The 22,813-nt window shown below is 44.5% G+C and overlaps 1 protein-coding gene across 1 annotated transcript in view; it reads left to right on the forward strand.

The window, feature by feature from the left end:
• The first annotated feature begins 3,242 nt into the window (after positions 1 to 3,242).
• Positions 3,243 to 22,813, forward strand: part of LOC144692567 (procollagen galactosyltransferase 2-like) — a 198,398-nt gene continuing 178,827 nt past the window's right edge. Inside the window, exon 1 of the mRNA XM_078561563.1 lies at positions 3,243 to 3,639. Within this exon, the coding sequence (XP_078417689.1) occupies positions 3,410 to 3,639 (230 nt within the window). The 5' untranslated portion in view covers positions 3,243 to 3,409. The remainder of the gene's footprint in view (positions 3,640 to 22,813) is intronic.

A 22,813-nucleotide genomic window follows, 5' to 3' on the forward strand; every position in this document is an offset into this window, starting at 1 on the left:
CTTAGCTTGTTCACTGACGCTCAGTTTGGGTTCCGCCAGGGCCACTCAGCTCCTGACATCATTACAGTCCTGGTTCAAACATGGACAAAAGATCTGAACTCCACAGGTGAGGTGAGAATAACTGCCCTTGACATCAAGGCAGCATTTGACTGAGTGTGGCATCAAGGAACCCTAGCAAAAATGGAGTCAATGGGAATCAGGGGGAAAACTCTCCATTGGTTCGAGTCATGCCTAGCACAAAGGAAGATGGTTGTGGTTGTTGGAGGTCAATCATCTTAGTTTCAGGATATCACTGCAGGAGTTCCTCAGGGTAGTGTCCTCGGCCCAACCATCTTCAGCTGCTTCATCAATGACCTTCCTTCCATCGTAGGGTCAGAAGTGGGGATGTTCGCTGATGATTGCACAATGTTCAGCACCATTCGAAACTCCTCAGATACTGAAACAGTCCATATCCAAATGCAGCAAGACCTGGACAATATCCAGGCTTGGGCTGACAAGTGGCGAGCAACATTTGCACCACACAAGTGTCAGGCAATGACCATCTCCAACAAGAGAGAATCTAACCATCGCCCCTTGATGTTCAATAGCATTACCATCACTGAATCCCCCACTATCAACATCCTGGGGGTCACCATTGATTAGAAACTGACCTGGACCAGCCATATAAATACTGTGGCTACAAGAGCGGGTCAGAGGCTAGGAATCCTGTGACAAGTAACTCACCTTCTGACCACACCCACCCACCCCCCAACCCCCATCCCCCCCCCCCCCCCCCCCCCCACCCCCACCCCCCCCACCCACCAACACCCAAAACCTGTCCACCATCTAGAAGGCACAAGTCAGGAGTGTGATGGATACTCCGCACTTGCCTGCATGAGTACAGCTCCAACAACACTCAAGAAGCTTGACACTATCCAGGACAAAGCAGCCCACTTGATTGTCACCCCACCCACAAATATTCACTCCCTCCACCACCGACGCACAGTAGCAGGAGTGTGTACCATCTACAAGATGCACTGCAGCAACTCACCAAGATTTCTTAGACAGCAACTTCCAAACCTGCAACCTGTACCATCTAGGAGGACAAGGGCAGCAGATACATGGGAACACCACCACCTGGAAGTTCCCTTCCAAGCCACATACCAGCCTGCCTTGGAAATATATCACTGTTCCTTCACTGTTGCTGGGTCAAAATCCTGAAATTCCCTCCCTAACAGCACTGTGGGTGTACCTACACCACTTGGACTGTAGCAGTTGAAGAAGGCAGCTCACCACCACCTTCTCAAGGGAAATTAGGGATAGGCAATAAATGCTGGCCTAGCAAGCGACACCCACATCCCACGAACAAATATAAAAAAATCTGGTCACCACATTATAAAAAGGATATGGAGATGGGGAGAGAATGCAGAAAAGATTTACAAGAATAACACCAGAAATGCTTGGAATTACAGATCAGAAAAGGATTGACAGGCTGGGTCTCGTTTCTTTTGATAAAAGAAGGTGGAGTGTGAACAAATGGAGGTTTTTAAAAGTGTGAAAGATTTTGATAAAGCGGATACAGAGAGAATGTTTCCCCCTGTGGGGAAGGGCATAACTAGAGGCCATCAATATAAGATAGTCACCAAGAAATCCAAGAGGGAATTCAGAAGAAAACAAAAAAACTGCGGATGCTGGAAATCCAAAGCAAAAAATAAAAAGTACCTGGAAAAACTCAGCAGGTCTGGCAGCATCGGCGGAGAAGAGTACAGTTGACGTTTCGAGTCAGAAGACGCTTCTTTATCAAGAGAGAGGTGAGAATTCCCACACTGAGTGATTGAAACGAATAGTATTGATGAAATTGAGGGGAAGCTAGACAAACATCCAAGGGAAGGGGAATAGGGAATTATGATGATAGATTTAGATAAAGAAAGATGGGAGGAGGCTTGAGCAGAGCATAAATATTGGTGTAGACTGTTGGGCTGAATGGTCTGTTTCTGTGCCGTATGTCCTATGTAAACCTATATATTTGCCACCCTGGCATAGATCAGCTAATTCATCACAACTCAGGGATCAAATGTGGGATCCTGCTAAACAGCATGTCTCAGTACCACACTCTGTAATGCAATTACTCAGTGAACTAATTAAAAAAGGCAACCCTTCTCCCATCATCTTTTTTTGAATACAAACTAGCAGCATGTATTAGTAATACAATAAAACAACAAATTTAGTTGTATTCATGTATTTGATGCCCTTGCGGTTTCTAACTCCACAGTGGTGCATATAGCAGTATACCTGTGATTATAAATTTAATACCAACATTGCCTATCTAATTAACACATTAGATCAAACACTGTTTGCATCAGACCAACATCTGTGGTAATCTCTAGTAATAAAAGAGAAAATGGGTGGACAATGAAGGCAGCATGGAATTCAAGAAGAGTGTAAGAAAGCACACCAGAAAGTGAAGGTTGGACAGAAATGAAACAGGACATCAGAAAGGAGAGAAACAATGATAGTGGCAGATTTTTAGAAAGAGAAACCCAAACTGATACTAAAAGCCAAAGGTGAAAAAGAAAGTGTAAACAGGATTCAAATTATCAGGTAAGAAAATTAACAAAGTCAGCTTAAAAGATGAAAATATAATTACTATATATATCACACAAGAAGATAAATTTCCGTGAGGGGGACAGAGCATTTAATTTGTAACCGTGTTTGCCGTTACAGAACTAAATCAAAATTTAATCCAATTGAACGCCAGGTGTAACAGAGGGCAGGGGCGATTCATGACAGCAACAATTCCGGCTCGAAGGAGCGAACCTCTTGATCCATAAAAAGTCGGACATCACACTATTTAAGTTAATTCTCCTACCCCCACCCCCCCAACCCCATGTGTAATGTTTCAGGACAGTTTTTTCACAACACATTGTTCAATTGCTGTCCCCGTCACTCACTTCAGTGACTGAATTCGCTTTGATGAGTCCCGAGCAAATCGAAATTCATTTGGCAGCTTAAAACACTGTCGTCCAAAACAATGTCACTCAGTCTACATAAATTCACGAAAAAAATGATCAACTGGGAGTTTAAGGTGATCATTAGGGGGGGGGGAAAGTGCAAGAAAGAAGACACATGAATAAACACATTGTCATCTGAGTGTGAGATTTATTCTGCATTTGGAGTTCAGAAGTAAATAGCTCGGCTTGGAATGCAAATTCGCCAGGTACTTAAACACAAGCAGCAGATTTGTTGGGTTCCCTGTGGCAGGTTTGACTGCTGGGTGCCTTTATAGTGTATGCAGATCGCCGGGTGATAAAAGTCAAGAGAGAGAGAGGAGAGAGAGCCGGCAAGGCGACTGTTACCTAACAGCCAGCAGCAGCACATTGCCAGTCGAGACAGGACAGGGGAGCCTCGCTTTAAGAGCACCTACTACAACATGGCTGCGTGCACACATCTCCCCAGACCTCTCATCTGCCTGCTGCTCTCACTGACAGCGATTGCGGGCGATGGGGCTCATTTTCCAGAGGAGATACCGGCGGCGGAGTCGGCCTTGCTGAAACCCAAGGTTTTGCTGGCCATCATTGCCCGGAACGCGGCGCACACACTGCCCCATTATCTGGGCTGTATCGAGAGGTTAGACTACCCCAAGGACAGGATCGCTCTCTGGTGAGCAAGTGATTTACTTCAGTCAAAGATTCATTATTATTATTATTTTTAAAAAACAGCCGCCTTCATTTGATTGACTACAGTAGCCAACATTTGTTGATTATTATTTTGATGACATCCATGTCCATAGTGAGGCAGGGCACTGGGTGAATTGTGGATTCATACCGAGGGTTTATTTCCGTCCAGTTACTGTGTCGGTGTGAACTCTGCTGACGTTCGGAGCAACAACTCAGCCGCTTCCAAATCTCTGAACGTACGGCTTAGCCCCTGTTATTAGGCGAGCATTTTTTACGCGAAAGGACAATCTGCCGGGGTTATTTTGTTCAGCGCTGCCAGAAGTCTTTCTGGACAGACACCTGTGTGGACAGATTTTCAGCCAGTCAGCAGACGGGTGGTTTTATTTACGTGGCGGGGGTCCGATGAAGGTGTGAATTGCTGGTGGACATTCGGGGAGATGCCCCCCTTTTGTTGGAAGTGTCCCTGCGCCTTCTCTCTCCCTTTATTGTCATTCATTCAGATATCACCGCCCCACCCCACCCCCCTCCCTCCCTCTCCCCAGTCAATTTCGGAGTGGGATTGACACAAGCCTTTGCTGCCTCCATTAACAGCAGGCGAGATGCTTATTAGACAGGGGCGGAGAAGCCGCCCGAGTTTCACATCAGGCCCTCGTTTCAAGCTGGGGAGTGAATATAAGCCAGTGCTGGGGGGGAGACGGATACCGCTTTCGTGGATCTAAGCGGCGGGGCTCTGCTGGGCTGTGCAAGCGCCTCCCCTGCTGTTACACGCGGGTTTAGGGGGCGGATTTCAAATCCGCCTCTCTTCCCGCCCCACTTTGTGCACAAATACCCCAAACCCCTACCCTACCCTACCACGCAGCTCACACTTTGGATGGTGAATGTGATGTTATACAATAACCCAGACTTCTTCCAGAGAGAAAGAAAAAGTGTCTGGGGTTATAATGTGGAAGGGGAAACCAGTCAGTGCTGCTCTGTATCGCAATGAAGTGTGTGTGTGTGTGTGAAAAAATTCCCAGGGCAGTACTAAACCAGGCTGACTGAGTGACTGAGCTCAGAGCTCTGCAGTGAGGGGTCAGTGCATGAGGTAGTTCCAGAGCCGGGAGCAATGCTTGGGAGTTTCCCCCCATTACTTACCCCAGCACCATTGTTTGAGCTGCTCCTTTCGTATTTCAGACAAGTGTGCGTGTGTTTGTTGGAGGGTTTCCAGGTCTCCGCTGTTGTCCTGCGAATCTCGTGCACGAACTACGAACAACGCAGGAGAGGAAGAGAAATTACAGTCACACCAGAAGTGTGCACAAATTTGCGCTTTTCTTGCGCTTGTTTATTAAGCAATTGCTGGCCGGAGAGAATGGGCGGTTGGAGGTGATGTGCAGACACCTCCACAGGTATACCTCCAGGAGGCAAAGTTAACAGTCCTGGTTTTGATTTTTCTCCCCAGCGCTTCCCAATACAAATGATCAAATACGATTGAAATGCGCGGTATGGAGAGGGCTGTTTCGCCTGGAGCTCGGGAGGCCATGCTGGTTTGTTACTGTCATTGGGAGCCGCTCACCTTCGCGGCAACAACCCACCCCACACACACACACATGCACACACACAACCGCCTCCCCCCCCCTCCCCCACACACAGACACACTCGCTCTCTCACACACACACTCCCACTCGCTCACACACACACACACTCTCTCTCGCACACTCCCACTCACACACACACACTCTCTCACACACACACCCACTCTCTCTCACACACTCCCACTCTCTCTCACGCACACACACACTCTCTCGCACACTCCCACTCTCTCTCACGCACACACACACTCTCTCGCACACTCCCACTCTCTCTCACGCACACACACTCTCTCTCGCACACTCCCACTCTCACACACACTCTCTCACACACTCCCACTCTCTCTCACGCGCACACACTCTCTCACACACTCTCACTCTCACACACACACACACTCTCTCACACACTCCCACTCTCTCTCACGCACACACACTCTCTCTCGCACACTCCCACTCTCTCTCACACACACACTCTCTCGCACACTCCCACTCTCTCACACACACACACTCTCTCGCACACTCCCACTCTCTCTCACGCACACACACACTCTCTCGCACACTCCCACTCTCTCTCACGCACACACACTCTCTCTCGCACACTCCCACTCTCACACACACTCTCACACACTCCCACTCTCTCTCACGCACACACACTCTCTCTCGCACACTCCCACTCTCTCTCACACACTCTCTCGCACACTCCCACTCTCTCACACACACACACTCTCTCGCACACTCCCACTCACACACACACACACTCTCTCTCTCGCACACTCCCACTCTCACACACACACACACTCTCACACACACACCCACTCTCTCACACAGACACACACTGTCTCTCTCACACACACTCCCACTCTCTCACACACACACACACACTCTCGCACACTCCCACTCTCACACACACACACACTCTCTCACGCACACACACTCTCTCTCGCACACTCCCACTCACACACACACACACTCTCTCACGCACACACACTCTCTCTCACACACACACTCTCTCGCACACTCCCACTCTCTCGCACACACACACACTCTCTCTCGCACACTCCCACTCTCTCTCACACACACACACTCTCTCGCACACTCCCACTCTCTCTCACACACACACTCTCTCGCACACTCCCACTCTCTCACACACACACACTCTCTCGCACACTCCCACTCACACACACACACACTCTCTCTCGCACACTCCCACTCTCTCACACACACACACACTCTCTCTCGCACACTCTCACTCTCTCACACACACACTCTCGCACACTCCCACTCTCTCACACACACACACACACTCTCTCTCGCACACTCCCACTCCCACTCTCTCACACACACACACACTCCCACTCACACACACACACACACACTCCCACTCTCTCTCTCTCTCACACACACACACACACACTCTCTCTCTCGCACACTCCCACTCTCTCTCACACACACACACTCCCACTCTCTCTCACACACACACACACTCCCATTCTCACACACACACTCCCACTCTCTCTCACACACACTCTCTCTCGCACACTCCCACTCACACACACACTCCCACTCTCTCTCACACACACTCTCTCACACACACAAACACCCCCCCCACACAAATAGACACACTCTCTCTCTCACACACACACACACACTCACAAACACACCCACACACATACCTACCCATACACACACACTGTCACACACACCCACTCACACACACACGCGCACCCACCCACAGACACACCCACACACACACCCACACATAGTCTCACACACATACTCGCGCGTGCACACACGCTCACACACACAGTCTCACACACACCCTCATACACACTCTCTCACACACACACCCACACTCTCACACACACATACACGCACAAAGACACACACTCTCACACACACTCTCTCTTACATACACACCATCTCACACTTACATTCTCGCTCACACATGCTCACACACTCTCGCGCGCACACACACACAGAGACTCTCACACGCTCTCTCTCTCTCACACACATACTCACACTCTCTCACACACACACATACACGCACAAAGACACACACACTCTCTCTCTTACATACACACCATCTCACACACATACATTCTCGCTCACACATACTCACACATACACTCTCTCACATACAAACAGTGAAAGTAAGCCGTAAACTCCTAATGATATTTAGAGTTCATCAGCTGAGACCTGGAGGCTGTTTAGCAGGAGGGCAGTGTGTTTGTGTGTGTGTCTCTGTCTCTCTCTCTCACTACTTGCAGATGAATCTTGGACATGTGATTTTTTTTCGGCTTTTTCTTGAGACTTGTTATTTAAATCAAGCTGAGGGTCTTGTAATTTGTTAAGGGAGCAACCAGGCTGGTGGTGTGTGCAGTCAGAGGCTGACAACGGGGTGTGTGGGCGGGGTGAATTTATCTCACTCTTGCCCGCAGTTAACATATTCAACATTTTGCATCAATGGGTTTGGGGTGGTGGAGATGTGTCTTTTTTAATTTAAGTCCCCGGCTTGCTGCATTAAATACGCCAACTTCATTCATTCAATGGTAACAAGCGGGTTCTGTTGAGCAATGACTTCGATGACCCCGTGTTCCCTGGGCCGAATCTTCGCAGCCCAGCAAGCAATTATTTTAACCGGTTAATGACTTAAATTTGTCCCAGTTGGTAAACACCACGGTCCCAGAGTCTCCAGGGCCGAAGAGACGTGCACAGTGTGTGCCCAGAGTATAATAGCGACTTGTCACCGCTCCCATTGTAGTGATCGAGGGCTTCGGGTTATTTTTTTATTTATTTATTTTTTCAAGTTCCAAACATGATCTGGTTGCATTTTTATTAGTATTTTCTTTAAAATTCTTAACCCTTTCCAGTCTGGGACCATCATGGATTTGGTGAACATGTCCCAGTGTAAGTGTGGGTCACACTGTACTCAGCCCCAGTGAGCAGGAGCACCGCAGAAACCCTGCCTGGCTCTGGGCGGCCGATGAAGGTGCTCTATGTTGTCTGTTAAAACTCATGCGATGCACACACACCCCTCTTCGGCCTGCTTCTTGCGGTCCTCAGCATACTCGGCAGCCGAGTCCTTAGCACCCAGCTCAGCCCATCTGGGTAACGGTGTGGAGCACTCGCCATCCATTCAAACGGTGCCTGGGTGTCCAGGCGGACTCTCAAGGTTACTACCTACTGCCAGTCGGCGTGGAGACCCCATTCATTGGGTAGCTGGGGGAGAGGGGGGGAGACACACCATTAAGAGCCCCCTCCCCCCTGCCCCGGGGGTGTTACCCCACCAGCAGGCGCGATGGTTATTAAACAGGGGCTGCAATCCCCTCTCGCCCCCAGCTCTAGTTTTTAACCTGTAGAGAATGTAAGCCGGTGGGAGACCGACACCGCTTTCCTGGACCTAGTGGCGGGGCTGATTTAGCGCCGCCCCCCCCCCGCGGATACACGCGGGCTTAGGGGCGGATTTAATCCTTTAAAATCGCCCCAAACCAACAGTTCACACTCCCAATCCCGCTAGCTCTCACTATGGATGGCGAATGTGACGTTAGAATAACCCAGAGGTTTTATTTTTAGGAAAAAAAAGATGTCTGGGGTTATTATGTGGGAGGGGAGACCATATTTCAGTGAAGAATGGACGTGAAAAGCTCCCCAGTGCAGTATTAAAGCAAGCTGAATAACTGAGCTCAGAGCCATACAGTTTTAGGAATGCTCAGGGGTTGCACATGTACCTGCTACATTCTTTTTAAGACACCTTTACTGGACTGAACGGCACATGAGGCTTCCCCCTTCTCGCAGGGTTTTACATCCAGCAGATCCTGGCTTGTTTCTGTAAAGGGGTCTCTGATTCAGGTAGACTGGTACTTAGCCTGACCTGCAGCTCCTTACCCAGAGAACCCCCTTAGATACAGTGGGTGGTGAAGTCATCCCTGCCCATTAGGGTTGGGAGCACTCCTTGACGTTTGATCAGGCAACATTTTGGTCACTTGAAAAATGTTTTGGGGTCTCGCTGTCGCCTCCGGTCTCATTGGAGTCTGGTCCAGACTCAGGTTTTGCATGAATCTGTCAGATAATAACTCATAATTACTCAATATGTCAGTCGATATGCCCTTTGCTCTTATTTCTGTCTTGCTTTGAAACTGGGAGCCTCAGTCAGAACCAACCTGAAGTTGACTTCTGGGTGGCACACTGACCTGAACCAAACAGAGGGGAAAGGGATGGTGTTTGGATAACTTTTCGCAGGACATGTCATCCTAAACTCAGTTTTGCATCAATGTTTCTAAACCACACCCTGGGCCAGTACTCAATAATAGGGATTTTCAGAGAACAATCGAAACAACAGCACAAGAGGAGGCTATTCAGCTCCGAGCACCTGTGTCATACTGACTGTCTCTCCTGTAATCCCAGAATTGAGGCTGCAGAGTTGTGGTTTTTAAGGTGAATAATGAAGATATCTTGGACAAGTCACGCTACCAATGAAGAGATACGAGTAAAATCTGAGACTGAAAGAACTCTGCTGACCAAGATCAGGAAGAGAGAGTTGGAGTTTCTTGGGCAAGTAATAAGAAATAAGATTTAGAAAATCTGATGCTGATGGGAAAGATTGATGGTAAGAGAGATCGAGGTCGACAAAGAATTATCTTTCTAAAGAGCCTCGCAAACTGGATGAATGTATCACCAGCAAAGATGACCCAGAGCAAGATTAACATGGAGATCCATGGTCGCCAATGTCCTTTTATGGCATGGTACCTGAAGAGAGAGAGAGAGATTCCCTATGCATGTACTTCATATCTGAATAAGTTACTACTAAATCTGAGATTGATGCATTCAGTGTCGGTAACATTCCATTAATGTATTATGACTCTGCATATTTCCTGTCAACTTTTTTCTTCATAAATTCTCATGCTCACCATGGTGCGGATTTTGCAATCAGTGGAGAAGCAATAGCACTCACTGCTGATCTCAAAGAAAGCTGCTCGCAAAGATTGAATAATCTCTATGCCATGGATTTCTTCTTTTCTAATGTTAGTTTGAATTTGGCACCAAGTCAAGGCGTCCAGCAGCAATGATGTCATCAAGCAGGCTAAATAGCCAATCATTTTGAAATATTCTCATAGACAGCAAACCAGGAAGTAAAATGCTTTGATCATCCTTAACTTCTTTTTAAACTAGCAGGGACCTGCAAAATATTTGCGGTCCAATTGGCATCTTTATTGAAGCAGGACTTCTTTAGAACAGGATTTCCAGGTATTTCTTCACTAAAGACTTTAACAGAATCAAAACTTCTTACTACGTAAAGCTGTTTTGTGTGAAAAGAGACTTGGGAATATAAATACAGATTTTGGTCAAGATAGTTTCTTCAGCAATGGCTATGACTTAGTTCTCTGTTAAAACCCAGTTACAGCTCACCAATAAAGTGTAACATTTTCAGGTAGGTTTTAACATTGAAATTACAGAGTAAAAGGGAAAGTTTTCATCAGTTTAGTGATTTCTAATTGATTGCTGTGTGCAGAAACTTCAACAGTGCACCCCACTGGATTTCCATGTGTAACTGTACATGCGCTCACTACAGAAGTTGCTGCCAGTTTTAGAGAAGCAATCATTCCGATTGCTGACAGTTTTGCCTCATAACTACCACAAAATCCAATACATTAATAATGAATATTTTCATATAAACCTGCCGTGCTGCAATAATTCTCACCCAACAGTGGAAGCAGTGCAACACAGGAGGATGTAGTTACATTGTGAAAAGTTTACATCCACAAATTTGAGCATAGGAGTTTAAACTGGAAATTAATAAAAGTAAGAACAGAATGTATGAATTTAAAACAGGAACTGAATGATGTTTGCATGTCCTGGCCCAATTATCCCTCATCACGTAACTGTGCTTCGTCTGAAGGTTACACATGATCTTGACTTCCCAGTGCATTCATATGGGGGTGTTGGGTTGCTGGGAACAGTAACACAAATGTTAGCAAATGTAAATGTTCCATACATTTACACAGAATGTACATCAAAGAGGCACTTCATTAAGCCCAAGTAGTACATGCCAGTCTTCATCTAATCCTATCAGCATATCCTTTTCTTCCATCCTCCTTCATGCTTACCCACATCTAATTTTTCCTTAAATGGATCTATGTTATTCACTTCATCTACTCTCTTTTTTAGCAGGTTCCACATTCTAATCGCTCGCTGAGTAAAAAAACATAACAACATAAGAAATAGGAAGAAGCCTGTACTTCAGATGTGGTCTTATTCAATCGCAGCAAGACTTCTTTACTCTTAAATTCTAACCCCTTGCTGGCAAACTATTTGTCTTCCTAATTGCTTGCTGAAACCGCATGGTAACTTCTGTGATTTAAGGACAAGGACACACAAATCCCTCTGAATCCCAACCTTTACAAGTCTCTCACCTTTTAAAAATATTCTATTTTTCCATTCGTCCTACCAAAGTAGATAATTTCATTCTTTCCCGCATTATACTCCACCTTTCACCTTCTTGCCCAATCACTTAACTGCTCTATAACCTCTTACAGCTTACTTTCCCACCTAGCTTTGTATTTTCAGCAAACTTGGATATATTACACTTAGTCCCCTCATCTAAGCCATTGATATAGACTGTAAATAGTTGAGGCCCAAATACTGATCCTTGCGGTACCCCACTAATTACAGCCTGCCAACCTGAAAGTGACACGTTTATTAGTACTCTCTGTTTTCTGCCCTTTAACCAATCCTCAATCCACATTAACGTATTACCCCTAACCCCATAGGAAGTTTTTCCTAAATTTCCTATTGGATTTATTAGTGACTGCTTTGTATTTATGGACCCTAGTTTTGGCCTGCCTGATACGTGAAAACATCTTCTCTGCACCTACCCTATCAAACCCTCTCATAATCTTAAAGATCTCTATCATGTTATCCCCAATGCCTTCTCTTTTCTAAATAAAAGAGGCCCAGCTTGTTCAACCTTTGCTGGTAGGTATAACCTCTCACTTCTGGCATCACTCCAGTAAGTCTTTTTTGCACCAATGCCTCTTTATCCATCATATAAAATGGAGACCAAAACTGTTCTGGTCTAACCAAGGTTTTGTCCAAGTTTAAAATGATTTCTCTGTTTTTCAATTCTATCCCTCGAGAAATGAACCCGAGTTATTTGCTTGCTCTCTTTAATGGCCTTATTAACCTGCATAGGTACCTTTATACAAAAGCAAATTACCGCGAATGCTGGAAATCTGAAATAAAAACAGAAAATGCTGGAAAAACTCAGCAGGTCTGGCAGCATCTGTGGAGAAAGAAACAAACCTAACATTTCAGGTCTGTGACCTTTCATCTGAACAGTTGAAATACTCAACATTGAGCATTTTCTGTTTTTATTTTTCTACATTTAGTGATTTGTGTTTTAATGCCGCAAAAGTTGTTTGACCTTTACTATCACGGTTCAGTATGATTCTACTCAGGATGTTACCTTTTCTATTTTGCAAAGGCTTTACAACTTACTGTGTGCCTTGGAACAGTACACATTGTATACCTCAACAGTACATCTTGTATGATGACAGCATGCTATTATAGTACGTGTGTGTGATTGTGTATGCCGTGTGGGGCAAAATTAACAGGCCAGTTGGCATAATTAAAATGGGTGAGAGTTAGGTTAACTGCAGAGGCCAGTTCTGGCAATCCATTGAATCATTAGAAGAGGAGAGAAATTAGAGGACTCTTTCTTTTTAAACATATGGAGATAATTTGCATTTCTTAACTCAGGTAAAAACACATTATCTTTGGAAGTTACTTTAGTATAGAGAATTTAAGAGTAATATGCAAATAAAGTCTGCTACATATACATAATTTAGCTCATTACCTGAAAAATTGCTTTAAAAACATTAAGCGCATTTGAATGTTAACCAGTGTTCAGATTCAGGCAAGTAAACCTGATACTTTAAATGAATACTGAGCCTTAACTGTGGTTTGTTAATTTAACACTACACACAAGGAAACTCATGACTGAGGGCCCATTATTCAGTTGCAATTCTGGTCAAATGCTTGCTTGTGCTCAAAATGTCCATATGCAGTCTCAAGTTTGAAAGATATCGAATTGTCACTTGGGTAAGGCATTTAACAGCTTCTATGCTGACAGAATCATTCACAGTGTAGAGTAATGTAGTTTCTTGTACATTTTAAGCATAATAGTAGAAAAGTGTTAGGATAACGTGACATGAGTGAAAAGCATCATGGGCTAACCAGTTCTACACTGGTACAGCACACGTCTGAAACACCTGGAATAAGCAAACTGAGCAAGATAAGGTGGAGGATTTAATTGTATTCATGTAACCAATAGACCCCAGATGACAATTGTATCATATGACTTCTTCATCAGTGTATAAGTTTAAAATAATTAAGTGGGTTTACCATGGACATGGATGCATTATGAAGAAAGTATTTTTTTATTCTTTCATATGATGTGGCCATTGCTGACTTGGTGGACATTTGTTGACCATTTCTAATTTCTCTAGAGAAGGTGGTGGTGAGCCACCTTCTTAAACCGCTGTGATTTACATGCTGTAGGTACGTTCACGGTACTGTTAGGAAGGAAGTTCTAGGATTTTGACACAATGACGGTGAAGGAATGGCGACATAGTTCCAAGTCAGGATGATGTGTGGCTTGGAGGGGGCCTTGCAGGTGGTGGTGTTCCCATGCTTCTCCTGCCCTGTCCTTCTAGGTGGTAGAGCCCACAGGTTTGGAAAGTGCTGTTGAAGGAGTCATGGTGAGTTGTTGCAGCGAATCTTGCAGTTGGTAAACACTGCTGCCACAATGCCTTGGTGGTGGAGGGAGTGAATGTTTAAGGTGCTGGATGGTAAACCGTAAATTATGATACACGTTTGAAAGTTAATTTAAAGAAATCATTAAATTGAATGTTTTATTCATTCATGGCATGTGGGCATCGCTGGCAAGGCCAGCATTTAGTGCCCATCCCTAATTGCCCTTGAGAAGGTGATGGTGGGCCACCTTCTTGAACCACTGCAGTCCATGTGGTGTAGGTGCACCCACGGTGCTGCTGGTAAGGGAGTTCCAGGATTCTGTCTCAGCCAAAGTGCAGGTACAGTGATACAGTTCTATGTCAGGATAATGTGTGTCTTGGAGGGGAGCATGCAGGTGGGGTGGTGTTCCCATGCATCTGCCGCTTTTGTCCTTCTCGATGGTAGAGGTCATGAGTTAGGAAGATGCTGTCGAAGGAGAGTGCTTTTATTTTGTCACTTCCTGCATCAGATCCACTCAGATAAGTTTATTATGTGTAACTCAGTCCCCTTGGATGCCCTTCTAGATTTAATAATGTGTAAGTCTTTCTTTTGAAATAATTTTGTTTTTATTTTAAGGGACTTGGGCACTGCCACTTACGTTGGTTACATCTGACTCCTGATAATCCAACCACACAGATGTCTGCCATTGCTTATGCGGTTATGTTTGGTCAGAATTAGACAACAGCAACCTGAATTTCTTATAATGCCTTCAACTTTGTAAAGTGTCCAAACGTGCTTCACAGGAGTGTTAATTAGGCAAGATTTCCCACTGAGCCACTAAAGGAGATATTAGGACAATTGACCAAAAGCTTGGTTAAAGAGTTAGATTTTAAGGAGCATCTTATAGTAGGAGACAGGGGTAAAAAGGGCTTTTCAGAGTCTAGACAGCTGAAGACACAGATGCCCATGGAGGGTCGGGAAAAAACCTACAAGAGAATCGGAGAAATGCAGATTTCTTGGAGAGTTGTAGGGCTGGAGGATGCTACAGAGACAGGGAAAGGAGAGGCTTAGGAGGAATATTTAATTTCAATTTTCAAGTTAAAACTGGAATTAGAAAGCTCACAGTCAGTTTTAATAAGCTACTGATTATGAAGAATAAAGGTATGAAAGCGTATTGAGTGATGTCATAATCTGTTTGAAGTGGCATTCATAAACTGCTCAAACTTCACCTCCACGGTTTACAATGTCACCTGAACTGCCCCAGTATTTTATCTCTGGTAATCCATTTAAGTATTCAGTTAGTTAATCATCATCTTCTGCACATATATTAATAAAACACACTAAAAACTGGCATTAAAAACATGATCCGACAAGTTGGATGGCCCATAAAGAGAAAAGGAACACGTTATTTTGTTATGTTAAACATCCTGTGTGCAGTGCTTCCCAGATTTTTTTTTAATGTTGAGTCTATATTATTTGGAAAACATACAGAAGGAGGATCATGCAAACTGTCTGTATGGTTCATTCAAGGAGGTTGGTTACTAGAACAGCTATTACTGTTTAAGAGCTGACCAACGTTCCGAATATTGGCATTAAATGCACTTGCCATTCTATTTGTAACTTTCATTTTCAGGAGGGCAGGGAAGCCACCAGTTCCTCCCTCAGCCAGAAGACAACAAGGGTGTGATGTGTGGTGGGACACCTACACTTTAGAGCATGGCTTAGTGAGCTCATCTTCACTTCCTATCCATGCTACTCAAACTATATAAAATAAATGGATTGGACATAAACACCTACCCACACAGATCAGGACTGACTGCCTTTTGGCAATCTGCCTCAAACTGTGAGGGGGTTGCTGCAGGACATCCAAGGCTCCAGCAGGATGAACTGGCCAAGCTTTACGCTCCTGATTGTTATTCTCTGGGAAGTGGATGTTCTTGAATGCTGACTGAGGGATATGACTGGTCTAATAGTCTGCCCACACCTGCTGCCTAAATTTGCACTAAAAGGGTGGCAGTTTGGACCAGTTATCCAAGAACTGCTGGCACCTCATATTCCAACATAAGCCATCACTTCTAAAATAGAACTTCCAGTGGAAGTAATAAATGTAAAAACTCCAAACTGCTGACTGAACAATTATGTGAATTAGTGCTGGAGACTATGGGATCTGTCTGAATGGGTGGATCAAGTGGCCTTACCCTCATTTACCTTGGAAGAGTGGGGAAAAAGTGAAGAAGGTTTAGGCAGAGGTCGGGTTAGTGAAAGAGTGGGGATCGATTCCCGGTAAAGTAATAATTAAAGGATCTTGAATAATGTTGAATAATCTGTGCATATTGAAATGAATGAAATGTGGCAGCACAATGAGGTCCCACAGACACCAATGACCAAATACTTTGTTTTTATATGATGTTGTTTCAGGGATAAAAATTGTCCAAGACATCATGGAGAAATTCCCTGCCCTTCAAAATAGCATCATGTGTTCTTTTGGGATCTGCAGTTTGCCTGTGTCATTTAAGTAAGATCTGAGGCCCAATATCGGACGCACCTTGGGCCTACCCATTCAGGTGCAGAGTTCCTAGGCCATGGTCTTTGGGAACTAAAATTAAAAGGATTCTCTGAATATGAAATAACAAATAGCCAGTGGTGAATGATACATATGGCTCCCTTTTGATAATGGGATCAGCATCAAAGTCACTGGATTATATGGCTTTGTAATCCTCTCTTGATGCTCTGTTCTTCCACCTTACATATAGCAGCTTCTGCGAATGAGAAGCAGGCCAAGTTAATCAAAAGATATTACAGATGTCACCGCCTTCTCAAGGGCAACTAGGGATGGGCAATAAATGCTGCTCCAGCCAGTGAAGCCCACATCCCATGAATGAATAAAAAAAAACCAGAATTTGTATACTGCAAGACAAATTGTACCAATTCTGACTTGGGAGTTTAATTCCTTCTTGCACTTTAGAGCATTGCTTAGTGTGTTCATCATCACTTCCTATCTATACTACTCAAACTATATAAGATAAATGGATCAACAATTACATTAAAATAGCACAGATAGGAATTAACCATAAAAAAGAATAATAAAGAAGGGCAAAAAGAAAGAAACTTGGGACTTATGAGGTGTTTTCTTACATCAGGATTGTATACTCATATATTCAGTTGTATTTTGAATGCCCTGCGGTCTCCATGTGGTTAGTATAATTAATCAACCTAAGCCTTGTCTGTATACAGCTGTGCAAAACATGGATTTTCAGAATGCAGCATTCCTGTAAACTATTATGCAATCAGATTGCAAAGCACCAGGAGTCAAGGCTTAAAAACAAAAAGCTAAAAGCTACTGCGGATGCTGGAAATCCAAAACAAAAACAGAAAGCTCTGCCGAAGGGTCATGAGGACTCGAAACGTTAACTGATTTCTTCTCCACCGATGCTGCCAGACCTGCTGAGTTTTTCCAGGTAATTCTGTTTTTGTTTAGGAGTCAAGGCTTCACCTTTTAAGGTGCTCTGCTGGAATGTATATCTGGCCAAGGTGATCCTCAATACCATCCTTCAGGCCCAGACGAATATCTCGCGATGAAAGTTAGCATAGCTGAAGTGCAATGCTGCCAGACGTTGTGAAGGAACACTGGTGCTGGCTGAATATATAGGAAAGGTAATTTACAGGGAATATTTTGTCAACTCAAAAATAAAAAACGGGCAGCTCTGTTTAAAAATTAAAACGGGAAAGTTTAGCAATCTGCTGTGAGCTCCTTCTCTGCTTCAATTGCACAGTGAACTTGTCAACACATTTTCCTGCAGCTTACTTTATTTCTCCAAGGAACACAATGGCTAAAGTTCTAACTGGAACGATTTGTGCTCAAGAACTTGGGACTTTTATTTACCATTCATTTCAGCCATGCACAATTTATAATGCACAAGCATTACCTGCAGTAGTTACCGTGGTAACGTGGCTGGAGTGCAGTCCTGTGATCTAGGGTCACCGTTGTTCCGGGACAAATCTTTTGTATTCCCATCAATAACCTACAGTCACATGAACTGGCATAAAGATCAGAAGAATTTCTTTCCTGGTTTTCTGCCTAGAAGCAGTCACTCAATGCAGCTTTCACAGTAGCATACATAGCTAACTAAAACAAAAACAGAATTACCTGGAAAAACTCAGCAGGTCTGGCAGCATCGGTGGAGAAGAAATCAGTCAACGTTTCGAGTCTTCATGACCCTTCGGCAGAACCTTCGGGTCATGAAGACTCGAAACGTTGACTGATTTCTTCTCCACCGATGCTGCCAGACCTGCTGAGTTTTTCCAGGTAATTTTGTTTTTGTTTTGGATTTCCAGCATCCGCAGTAGCTTTTAGCTTTTTGTTTTTATACATAGCTAACTAGTTATTCTTCCTCTTGAAAGTGGGTATCAGCAGGCAGCTTGATTGTAGAGGTCACAACAAACCAAGGCTGAGCCTGCCTTTTAGCTGATACCCACACTTCTCAGCAGGGCACTGGATGAGGCTTGGATGATTTATCTCCTCTCTCATCCAGGGGAAGTAAGCCATTTGTAGAATCCCTACTTTTATAAGCTAGTTTAACACAAAATGGAGATTGAACCTGGAAACATTATGGTCCAGGTGATTCCTAAGCACACTAGACATTGCATTTATGAGCCATTGGAGGAACTCAAAACAAGGCAAAGCTTTGTCCTTACCGTGCTTTGGTTGGAAGAAACTGCAGCTCGGTACAGAGGGATATGGGCACCATAGTCAGTCACAGAGGATGTCATTTGTGTCTTTGTTTCGAGCCATTGCTCGAGCCTGTGGTGGGAGCAGAAATCTGTTTGGAGAGATGCAAGCAAGAATTTACAGGGAAGATGGGCATAGATTTGGGGGGAGATGACAACATGTTCAGGGTCATTGGAGATTAGTTTGTAAGGACAGAAGGGTCAGGGGCCAATTTTTTGGAGGAGGGGGCGGATGATGGTAAAAGCAAAATACTGCAGATGCTGGAAATCTGAAATAGAAACAGAAAAGGCTGGAAAAACTCAGCAGGCCTAGCAGCATCTGTGGAGGGAGAAACAGAGTTAACGTTTTGTGTCCATATGACTCTCCTTCAGATGATGGTGTCTGCTTTGATAGAGAGGGGACAGTGCTTGTGGAAAGAGAACCATTTGTAGTCAGCTAACATGGAGTGGAGCGGGAAGGAAAAACTGAGTGGGAATGGGATGCAGGTGGTGGTTCACATGGACAAGGTGAGCGTGAACAGGACATGAGGGGAAATGGTAGAGAAACCAGAGAGAAGGGAGTTCAAGAGCAGGGCAGGGGAGCCTGGGGGCAGGTCTGATGGCCAGGAGGAAAGAGAAGAAGCAGCAGATTCAGCTAAACAAATGGTCTCAACCTCAGTGCCACTGGAGATGAATGTGGAGGGGGGAAAGGGGTTTAATGAAGAGGTTGGTAGTGCGGTTATCTTTTGGTTTTGGAGTGGTTGGTGATTTTGGCAGAGGTGGTAAGGCCTTCTAGCTTGTAATATTGTTCTGTTAGATCTGATGACTGTTTAAACTCAGTAAAATTTATTTTATTCCTTCCACATGTACATCTCCAGGACATTTTGATGTAAAGCAGATGTGTCATCTAAAACAAGGTGTGCTACTTAACATTAAGTTCTGCTTGACAAGTTTAAACATCAGACATTGTTTTTTCAATTCACTAGTCAAAGACCCTTTGGATCAAGAGATGGCTATTAACTTACTAACATATGGTTTGAGCCACATTATAATCTTGGAATCTAAGGTCATCTTGTGTATCAGGCCCCATGAAACTTTCTGCCCCATTAAACTGCACCTGTAAAAATGAACATGACTGAAGAAAACTTTGCAATTGGAAAAGACAATTTTCCCATATATTAGGGGACTGTAGAATAGAGCCACAGAAATACAGTTAAGGCTGTGTTATTCACAAAATTGGCCGTATGTCAAACTTATTGCATTTGGAGACGAATTGCAATAAACTTCCCAAACTGTTCTGATTTTCTGCACAGTGACCATATCTGAAAGGAATAAATCATCACAAAGAGCTGGAATAGTGCTTAGAACATATAACAATGTGAAAAAGTACTGTCCAAAGTTCAAAGTGAACTAAAACATGATTGTGATCACTCATCCCAATGATTTGTGCAGGAGCAAAATCTTGTTTCATCTTCAAAGTTTTGCTTCAATAGAATCGAGTTTCACTGAGCTGTTCATTGATACACCTAATTTTGGATTTTGTGGTTTAATGGATACATTAAAGTCCCAATTGTCCTCGATTTTTTTGTGGTCTATTACGGTTGGCGGACGGGCAAATCCGCCAGGCGGAATTTGCATTTTTCATGAAAGCTCATCCAAGGACAGGATGAGGTTTCTGGTATTAAATTTTTAAAAAATGTTTGGTTAGAATTTTCGTCATGCATATGTTCAGGTGACTGATTCTGATGCGTGGACATTTTTTGTCCAGATTTTAAAATCTTTATTTGTTGCTGTTAAATAAATCAGTTCCCCGAGGCAGCTCTCTGCTTTCAGGGGGCCCCCGCCCGCGCATACGTCAGCACCCACCCTCCTCCGGCCCCCACCCCGGCAGCACTGAGCATTTCAGCGTGCCTTTCATGCTGGCTGGCTGTTAATTGGCCAGCCAGCGTGAAATCGCGGGTGAGGGTTGACCGTGGGCAGCGGTCTGTTCCCCGGACACTCCCGGGCCTGCTAATCGCGCCCGCACACTGACCTAAAAACCCGCCCATGGATCACATATTTTTACGTCTTTGTTGTCTCCTCACTTCTATCGTTTCATTTAATCACTGTTCCCGTTTTTCAAAGTCGGTATCTTTATTTTTCAGCACATCATTGGTGAGGTGAGAGTGACTGTGTTTGACACCAAGGCAGCATTTGACTGAGTATGTCATCAAGGAGTCCTGGCAAAACTGGAGTCAATGGGAATCAGGGGGAAAACTCTCCGCTGGTTGGAGTCATACCTAGCACAAAGGAAGATGGTTGTGGCTGTTGGAGGCCATTTATTTCAACTCCAGGACATCACTGCAGGAGTTCCTCAGGGTTGTGTCCTAGGCCCAACCATCTTCAGCTGCTTCATCAATGACCTTCCCTCCATTATAAGGTCAGAAGTGGGGCTGTTCGCTGATGATTGCACAATGTTCAGCACCATTCATGACTCCTCAGATACTGAAGCAGTCCATGCCACGTGAGGAAAAACCTGGACAATATTCAGGCTTGGGCTGACAAGTGGCAATAGCATTTGCACCACACAAATGTCAAGCAATGACCATCTCCAACAAGAGAGAATCCAACCATCTCCCTTTAATGTTCAACGGTATTGCCATCACAGAATCCCCCCATATAAACATCTTGGGGGCTACCATTGACCAGAAACTTAGCTGGACTAGTCATATAAATACTGTGGTTACAAGAGAAGTTCAATGTTGCGTATAACTCACCCTGTAACTCCCCAAAGCCTGTCCACCATCTACAAGGCACAAGTAATAATAAGTCAGGCGTGTGATAGAATACTCTCCACTTGCATGGATGAGTGCAGCACCAACAGCACTCAACAAGCTCAACACCATCCAGAACAAAGCAGGATGCATGATTGGCACCCCATCCACCACCTTAAGCATCCACTCCCTCCGCCACCATGGCACAGTGGCAGCAGTGTGTACCATCTACAAGATGCGCTGCAGTGCTCGCCAAGCCTGCTTCGACAGCATCTTCCAAACCTGTGACCTCCGTCACCTAGAAGGATAAGGGCAGTAGAACCATGGGAACACCACCACCTGGAAGTTCCCCTCCAAGCTACACACTATCCTGATTTGGAACGGTATCCCTGTTCCTTCACAGTCGCTGGGTCAAAATCCTGGAACTCCTCTCCCAACAGCACTGTGGGTGTACCTACACTGCATGGACTGCAGCGGCTCAAGAAGGCAGCTCACCACCACCACCTCAAGGGCAATTAGGGGTGGACAACAAATGCTCCTTTATTCATGAAAGACTAAAGCAAAATTACTTATGCTGTTACCTTTCTCTCTTTTCCCATCTTTCCATGTTTCTGTCTCTTCTTTTTAAAAGATCAGAGTATTAAGCTGCACTTGGTACAATATTGACCAGGGATACTGCATGGCGATATCTGTGGAGTCACCTCTAGCTCCTGAACCTGCTTTCCCTTTGCAACAAGGCTAACATTGAGATTGATGGACTTGAGAACTGAAATATCCTCCCTACCCAATAGCATGGCAGGAGAGCAGTGAGATTGCCTCTTATTTCGCTTTCTACCTTTCCTGTGAATATGTTTTATCTGTAACAGATGCAGGATGCTTGTACGAAATATGTTCCTTTTTTTCTATCATTCTATTTTCCATCCATCAGTGAGGACTGACTTGATTTAACGTCTCACCCAAAAGATGTCATCTCAGCCAGTGCAGCACTTTCTCTGCACAGGAATAAGTGTTAGCCTAGATTTTGTGCTCAAGTCCCTGCAGTGGGTCTTGAACTCACACTCTTGAGCTGCAGGTCAGAATGCTACCACTGATCCCTAGCTGTGCACCTGAGCTCAGGATATCAAGTGCATGGAAGAACAGAAGGTTTGAACTTTGCAGCAGGTCAGTTAGAAATATTTATTAATCATTGCTAAGGTAAGCAAAAGTGTCAGCTGCAAGTGTAAAACAAGGAAATTCATTCCATACTCTAATGTGTATGCTAACATTAGTAATCAGAGAGAAAGACACACTTAGAAGTCAGTGTAGTGATTTAAGAATCGTGTGACTATCTCTTGGACAGCTAACAATGGATAGTGACATATCTTTGAGAGCCTAGTGCAAACCACAGCAGAGTAAGTCTGTT

Source organism: Cetorhinus maximus, chromosome 17 (assembly GCF_964194155.1).
Source record: "Cetorhinus maximus chromosome 17, sCetMax3.hap1.1, whole genome shotgun sequence".
In the NCBI taxonomy this organism is placed as follows: domain Eukaryota; kingdom Metazoa; phylum Chordata; class Chondrichthyes; order Lamniformes; family Cetorhinidae; genus Cetorhinus; species Cetorhinus maximus.